The 8,309-nt window shown below is 40.6% G+C and overlaps 1 protein-coding gene across 8 annotated transcripts in view; it reads left to right on the top strand.

Moving 5' to 3' along the window:
• Positions 1–596: 596 nt before the first annotated feature.
• CHD1L (chromodomain helicase DNA binding protein 1 like) overlaps positions 597–8,309 on the top strand; it is a 63,987-nt gene continuing 56,274 nt past the window's right edge. For 4 of the 8 annotated variants that reach the window (XR_008715602.1, XR_008715601.1, XR_008715600.1 and 1 more), the window contains exon 1: positions 597–784. Coding sequence is in view for 2 of the 8 variants with exons in the window: in XM_055584559.1 (XP_055440534.1) it covers positions 652–784 (133 nt within the window). In the remaining 6 variants the exon portion in view is untranslated. Of the gene's footprint in view, positions 785–993; positions 1,130–1,934; positions 1,960–8,309 lie in introns of those variants that run through there. The other 4 variants (XM_055584559.1, XM_055584554.1, XM_055584556.1 and 1 more) reach the window with 3 other exon arrangements.

Raw genomic sequence — 8,309 nt, 5'->3', positions numbered from 1 at the left:
GTGCGACCCCATAGAGGGCAGCCCACCAGGCTCCTCCGTCCCTGGGATTCTCCAGGCAAGAATACTGGAGTGGGTTGCCATTTCCTTAACCAGTGTATTCAATCAAAGCTGATGGTGAGTCATGGTGACTCGCTAACACATAGCTTCAATTTGCTCTCTGTAATTCACTTGAGAAATCCATTGTGGCCATGACATTCTTTGTATGTTTAATTTACTACCATTCAGAGGTTCTGCCTACAGACTACAGGGAGCAAGTAAGGATTTCAGGGCCCAAACCAATTTATTAATACTGTAAACTGAACTCTACAATGTTGCCGAAAATCGCTGGGGGACAGAGCTATAACCCCAGAAGCCAACAGAGCACATTTAATGTTGATTAAATAACAAGTGAATGACGAGCGTTTCAGGTGATCAGTCGCCTAGAGCGGACATAAGCTCAGCCCAGAGACACACGTGTGAGCGGCCCCACATGCACCCGGAGGCAAATATTCAACAGCGGGTAGGGGACCTTCGAGCACCCTCGGGACTCAGAACTCAGAGCAGGAGCGCCCTCTGGCGGCGGCGGCGGCGTCCGGGGGTTCTGGCCGAGAGCGTCGGGAAGGACGCTCGAGGGGCGGGGCGGCGGCGCGGGGCGGTGCTTCGCTCGGCTAGATGGAGCGTGCGGGGGCTGCGACCCCAGAGGGCAATATGCCCGGCTTTCTTATGGCTCTTCAGAGCAAGAGCCGAGCCGAGGCGCCGCGGGCGCGGGTGCAGGAGCAGGACTTGCGGCAGTGGGGCCTTACAGGTCAGTGGCTTGAGGCGAACTTTCGCCCACGCCGGCCGACTCGTTGGGACTCTCCTCTCCCGGGCCTCTGTACCCGTTGCCAGGAACGGTTCCGGCGGCGCCGCGAGTGGACCTTCCCGTCGGTTTCAAACCTACAGACACCAGGGCCTTCCCTTCCCGCCCTTGCGGCGGGGCTGGGCGGAGAGGAACTCCGCCTTGTGCCGGGTGGCCATTGCCCCGCCTGCGCAGCGCGCGCGGCCGGCGGACGCGGGAGAAATGGGATTCCCAGAGGGGAAGCCCGCTGCTCCAGCTACCCGGCGCGCCGGCCCTGGGGAAGGGGAACTTGTTGAGGCCCCTGTCCCAGAGGTAAGACGTTCCTCGCTCTCAAGAGGCGGAGACTGTCCTGGCGCCCCAAGGGTGTGGGTTTCAAGTTTGTGTTCTGGTGGTTTGGAGGCCTAGCTTGGGGCGTTTAAAACGATCGGAACTCGTCTCCGAGCTTCAGTTCTCTTCTTCGTTTACCCGGCTCGCACAGTTCTTTGATAGTTCTCCGCTGGTTAATTCTCCTCCAACGTTATAACTTGAAATATGAAGCTAAGCAAAGTTCATCAGCGCTTTTCTGCGTGTAACTTTTATTTGTATTAGCCCTTCCCTAGAATCTTAGAAGCGCAAAGCTTGCATCCCCTTGAGGTCTAAAGGCAGGGAGGCTGATCGTGTTTCTGGATGGAGACCACAGGATGGAGAGTTGTTGTTTGTTGTTGTTTAGTCGCTAAGTCGTGTCTTATTCTTTTGCGACCCCTGGACTGTAGCCCGCCAGGTTCCTCTGTCCGTGGGATTTCCCAGGCAAGAATACTAGAGTGGGTTGCCATTTTCTCTAGGGGACCTTCCCAACCCAGATATCGAACCCATGTCTCTTGCGTCTCCTGCTTTGCCACCCGGGAAGCTCGTAAGGAGTGTTACCCATGTTAAATGTGAATTTATGGTCTGATGCTTATGTGTTTGGTGTAAAGTTTATCTGTTTATAAAGCCAGAGTTTATACGTGCTTGTGTGTTTGCCTGTTTCCTTGCATGTGTTTTTGGGTATGATACGATGTGTGAGAGAAGGCTAGATCAAATGTGCACATTGATACTGGACTGTTGATAATTCACCTGGAAGAATTTGAGTGAATGAAGAGGAATTAGAGTGAGTGAATGAAGAGGTAAATAGACAAATACGGAAGTTTGGTGCTGGGCATGGATAAGTGCGTAGTGTGGAGAAAGGAAAAAGTAGAAAATAAGTATACTCAGAGGAATAACCATTTAATATTGTAATTTGAAATTCCTATTTCTATTTGAATAAATTAATGTTCTGAGAAACTATTCTTTGGTTAAAAATGCTTACTGAATTTTCATTTTTTAATTTTTATTTTTTGTATTTTTAAAAATTCTTTGTGTTTTTTTCTTCTGGTTTTTTCATTTTTAACAGAAGTAGTACATATTTTCTGTAAAACATTTAGGGTAATATTCTATGCATAAAGAAAAACAGTAATATACATAATTCTATGACATACTATTATGTTTCCTGCCAGTTCTTGGCCTTTGCATGCATGCATATGTTTGTATATATAATTTCTTTTTCTCTCTCTTTTCCATGGTGGGGCCAGGACTGAGGGAGAAGTGCAAAAATGGGCTTTCATTTTTATGAAACCATAAATTTTTTCCTTATTGTCATTTAGTCTTCTTCAATATATTTAGTTCGTATGTGTGTGCTAAGTCACTTCAGTCATATCCAACTCTTTGTGACTCTGTGGATTGTAGCCTGCCAGGCTCCTCTGTCTATGGGATTCTCCAGGCAAGAACACTGGAGTGGGTTGCATATTTAGTAGGTACAGGCTGATTTTTTTCATTTTTTATTTTTATTTTGGAGATTAATCTCATTTATTTCGTTTGCAAGTATTTTCTTCCATTTTGAGGGTTGTCCTTTCATCTCATTTATGGTTTTCTTTGCTGTACAAAAGCTTTTAAGTTTAATTAGGCCCCATTTGTTTATTTTTGTTCTTATTTTCATTACTGTAGAAGGTAGGTCAAAAAGGATCTTGCGGTGATTTATGTCCGTGTTCTTCCTGTGTTTTCCCCTAAGAGTTTTACAGTATCTGGTCTTTAATCCATTTTAAGCTTATTTTTGTGTATGGTGTTAGGGAGTGTTCTAATTCATTCTTTTACATGAGGCTGTCCAGTTTTCCCAGCATCACTTATTGAAGAGACTGTCTTTTCTCCATTGGATTTACATGCTTCTTTTGTCATAGATTAGGTGACCATAGGAATGTGGGTTTATCTCTGGGCTTTCTATCCTGTTGCATTGATCTAATATTTCTGTTCTTGTGTCAGTACCATACTGTCTTGATTACTGTTGCTTTGTAGTATAATCTGAAGCCAGAGAGTCTGATTCCTCCTGCTGCATTTTGTTTTCTCAAGATTGCTTTGGCTATTTGGGGTCTTTTGTGTTTCTATACAAACTGTAAACTTTTTTTCTTTTAATTCTGTGGAAAATGCCATTGGTAATTTGATAGGGATTGCATTGAATCTGTAGGTTGCTTTGGGTAGTATTGATTCTTCCAAGAACATGGTGTATCTCTCACCTGTTTGTGTCATCTTTGATTTCTTTCATCAGTTTCTTAATAGTTTTCTGAGTACAGGTCTTTTACCTCCTTAGGTCAGTTTATTCCTAGATATTTTATTTGTTTTGTTGCAGTGGTAAATGTTTTTGTTTGTTTTTTTTTTAATCTTTCGTATCTTTTATTGTTAGTGTGTAGGAGTAATAGAAATTTCTGTGCATTAATTTTGTATACTGCAGCTTTACCAGATTCATTGATTGGCTCTAGTGGTTTTCTGCTGGCATCTTTAGGATTTTCTGTGTATAGTTTCATGTCATCTGCAGACAGTGACACTTTTGCTTCTTTTTCTCCAGTGTGGATTCCTTTTCTTTTTCTTATCAGATTGCAATGGCTATGACTTCCAAAATTATGTTGAATAATAGTGGTGAGAGTGGACATCCTTGTCTTATTCCTGATCTTAGAGGAAATGCTTTTAGTTTTTCACCATTGAGAATGATGTTTGTGGTGGGTTTTTCATATATGACCTTTATGTTGAGGTAGATTCCCTCTATGCCTACTTTCTGGAGGATTTTTATCATAAATAGGTGTTGAAATTTGTCAAAAGCTTTTTCTGCATCTATTGAGGTGACCATATGGTTTTTATTCTTTAATTTGTTAACATGGTATATCATTGATTTACATTTGTTGAAGAATCCCTGCATCCCCAGGATAAAGCCCACTTGATCATGATGTATGATCCTTTTAATATGTTGTTGTATTCTGTTTGTTAGTATTTTGTTGAGGATTTTTGTGTCTGTGTTCATCAGTGATATGGTCTGTAATTTTCTTTTTTTGTGATATCTTTGTCTGGTTTGGGTATTAGGGTGATGGTGGCCTTGTAAAATGAGCTTGGGAGTGTTCCTTCCTCTGCAGTTTTTTGGAAGAGTTTGAGGATGAGTGTTAGCTTGACTCTAAATGTTTGATAGAATTCACCTGTGAAGCCATTCTGGTCCTGGACTTTTGTTTGTTGTAAGATTTTTAATTACAGTTTCAATTTCATTACTGGTGATTGGTCTGTTTATATTTTCTATTGGTTTAGTCTTGGTTCAGTCTTGGAAGATGGTACCTTTCTAAGAATTTGTCCATTTTTTTCCATGTTGTCCATTTTATTGGCAAATAGTTGTTTTAAGTAGTCTCTTTTGATCCTTGGTATTTCTGTGGTGTCAGTTGTAATTTCTCCATTTTTCATTTCTAATTTTATTGATTTGAATCTTGTCCCTTTTATCCTTGATGAGTCTGGCTAAAGGTTTATCAATAACCAGCTGTAGTTTCATTGATTTTTGCTATTGTTTTATTTCTACTGGGTTGGCCAAAAAGTTAATTCAAGTTTTTCCATAGTATCTTATGGACAGACTCAAAGGAATTCTTTGGCCAACTCAGTATTTCATTTATTTCTGCTCTGATTTTTATGATTGCTTTAGGTATAAGGTTAGGTTGTTTGAGTTTTTTCTTGTTTGTTGAGGTAGGATTGAATTGCTATACACTTCCTTCTTAGAACTTCTTTTGCTTCATACGTAGATTTTGGGTCATCGTATTTTCATTTGTTTGTATGTATTTTTAGATTTGCTCTTTGATTTCTTCAGTGATGTCTTGGTTATTTTGTGTCATATTGTTTAGCCTCCTTCTGTTTGGGGGGTTTTTTGTTTTTGTTGTTGTTGTTGTTGTTTTTTACATTTTTTCCCCCCTGTTATTGACTTCTGGTCTCATAATGTTGTGGTCAGAAAAGATACTTGATACGATATCAGTTTTTTTTAATTTACTGAGGCTTAATTTGTGACCCATGATGTTATCTATCCTGGAGAATGTTCCATGTGCACTTGAGAAGAAAGTGTAATATGCTGCTTTCAGGTAGAATGTCCTATAACTAGCAATTAAACCTGCCTGGTCTATATTGGCATTTAAAGCGGTGTTTCCTTATTTTCTGTCTAGGTGATGATTCCATTTGTGTAAGTTGGGTGTTAAAGTCCCCCACTGTTATTGTGTTCCTGTCAGTTTTCCTTTTTATGGCTGTTAGCATTTTCATTATTTATTGAGGTGCATAAATATTTATGTGTTATATCTTCTTGGATTTATCCCTTGATCATTATGTAGTGACCTTCTTTGTTTCTTGTAAGTCTTTATTTTTAAGTCTGTTTTATCTAAGTATTGCTATTCCAGCTTTCTTTTGATTTCCATTTGCATGGCATGTCTTTTTCCATCTCCTCACTTTCAGCCTGTATGTGTCTTTAGGTCTGAAGTAAGTCTCTAGTGTGCTGTGTGCTTAGTGGATCAGTCATGTCCAGCTCTTTGCGACCACGTGGACTGTAGCCTGCCAGGCTCCTCTGTCCATGGAATTCTCGAGGCAGGAGTACTGGAATGGGTTGCCATTTCCTTCTCCAGGGGATCTTCCCAACCCAGGCATCGAACCCAGGTCTCCAGCATTGCAGGCAGATTCTTGACCATCTGAGCCACCAGGGATGAACCATACATTCAGGTCTTGTTTTTGTATCCATTCAGCCAGTCTGTTTCTTTTGGTTGGAGCATTTAATCCATTTACATTTAAGGTAATTATCAATATACATGTTCCTATTACCATTTTCTTTATTATTCTGGGTGTGTTTTTGTAGGTCTTTTTGTTCTCTTGTGTTTCCTGCCTAGAGAAGTTCCTTTAGCATTTGTTGTAAAGCTCATTTGGTAGTGCTGAATTCTCTTAGCTTTTGCTTGTCTGTAAAGCTTTTGATTTCTCCTTTGAATCTGAATGAGATCTTTGCTAGGTAGAGTAAAGTAGGTTTTTCCCTTTCATTATTTTCAATATATCCTGCCAGTCTCTTCTGGCCTGCAGAATTTCTTCTGAAAAATCAGCTGATAACTTTGTGGAGATTCCTTTGTATGTTATTTTGTTTTGCATTTCCCTTGCATTAGTATTTTTTCTTTGAATTTAGTATTTGTTTGTTTGATTAATATGTGTCTTGCCATGTTTCTCCTTGGGTTTATCCTGTACGGGACTCTGCTTCTTGAACTTGGATGGCTATTTCTTTTCCCATGTTAGGGGATTTTTTGGCTATAATCTCTTCAGATATTTTCTCAGACCCTTTTTCTTTCTATTTTTTCTTCTGGGATCACTGTTATTCAAACGTTGGTGAGTTTAAAGCCTCTGAGACTCTCCTCATTTCTTTCCATTCTTTTTCTTTATTCTGCTCCTTTGCAGTTATTTCCACTGTTCTACCTTTTAGCTCACTTATTCATTCTTCTATCTCAGTTATCCTGCTATTGATTCCTTCTAGTGTATTTTTAATTTCATTTTTATTTATTTTAATTGGAGGATAATTACAATATTGTGATGGTTTCTGCCATACTCAATATGAGTTGGCCATAGGTACACTACACTCATGTCCCCCCAATCCTGAACCCCCTCCCACCCCCCTCCCCACTACACCCCTCGAGGCTGTTCCAGAGCACTGGCTTTGGGTGCCCTGCTTCATGCATCAGACTCGCACTGGTCATCTCTTTTACATATGGTAATGTATATATTTCAGTGCCATTCTGTCAAATCATCCTTCACTCTCCTTTTCCCAGAGTCCAAAAGTCTATTCTTTACGTCTGTATCTCCTTTGCTGCCCTGTATGTAGGATCGATCGTCAGTGCCATCTTTCTAAATTCCGTATATATATATACATATATATATATGCATTAGTATACAGTATTTGTCTTTCTCTTTCTGGCTTATTTCACTCTATAACAGGCTGTATTGCTATTGCTAAGTCACTTCAGTCGTGTCCGACTCTGTGTGACCCTATAGACGGCAGACCACCAGGCTTCCCTGTCCCTGGGATTCTCCAGGCAAGAACACTGGAGTGGGGTGCCATTTCCTTCTCCAATGCATGAAAGTGAAAAGTGAAAGTGAAGTCGCTCAGTCGTGTCCGACCCTCAGCGACCTCATGGACTGCAGCCTTCCAGGCTCCTCCATCCATGGAATTTTCCAGGCAAGAGTACTGGAGTGGGGTGCCATTGCCTTCTCTGATAATAGGCTCTAGGTTCATCCATCTCATTAGAACTGACTCAAATGCATTCTTTTTATAGCTGAGTAATATTCCATTGTGTATGCGTACCACAACTTTCTTGTCCATTCATCTGCTGATAGATACCTAGATTGCTTCCATGTCCTGGCTATTGTAAATAGTGCTGCAATGAACATTGGGGTACATGTGTCTCTTTCAATTCTGGTTTCCTCAGGGTATACGCCCAGCAATGGGATTGCTGGGTTGTATGGCTGTTTTATTCCGAGTTTTTTTAAGGAATCTCCACACTGTTTTGTATAGTGGCTGTACTAGTTTGCATTCCCACCAACAGTGGAAGAGGGTTCCCTTTTCACCACACCCTATCCAGCATTTAGTGTTTGTAGACTTTTTGATGATGGCCATTCTGACCAGCTTGAGACGACACCTCATTGTGGTTTTGATTTGCATTTCTCTAATAATGAGTGATGTTGAGCATCTTTTCATATGTTTATTAACCATCTATATGATTTCTTTGGAGAAATGTCTGTTTAGGTCTTTTGTCCACCTTTTGACTGGGTTGTTCGTTTTTCAGGTATTGAGCTTCGTGAGCTGCTTGTGTATTTTGGAGATTGTCACTTGTTTAGTTTGCTATTATTTTCTCCCATTCTGAAGGCTGTCTTTTCACCTTGTTTATAGTTTCCTTCGTTGTGCAAAAGCTTTCAAGTTTAATTAGGTCCCATTTGTTTATTTTTACTTCCATTACTCTGGGAGGTGGATCATGAGGATCTTCCTGTGATTTATGATGGAGAGTGTTCTGCCTGTGTTTTCCTCCAAGAGTTTTATAGTTTCTGGTCTTACATTTAGGTCTTTAATCCATTTTGCATTTTATTTTTGTGTATAGTGTTAAAAAGTGTTCTAGTTTCATTCTTTTACATGTAG

Source organism: Bubalus kerabau, chromosome 6, assembly GCF_029407905.1.
Source record: "Bubalus kerabau isolate K-KA32 ecotype Philippines breed swamp buffalo chromosome 6, PCC_UOA_SB_1v2, whole genome shotgun sequence".
Taxonomy (NCBI): Eukaryota; Metazoa; Chordata; class Mammalia; order Artiodactyla; family Bovidae; genus Bubalus; species Bubalus kerabau.
Note: the sequence above shows the minus strand (reverse complement) of the source record. Positions and strands in the feature narration are given on the sequence as shown.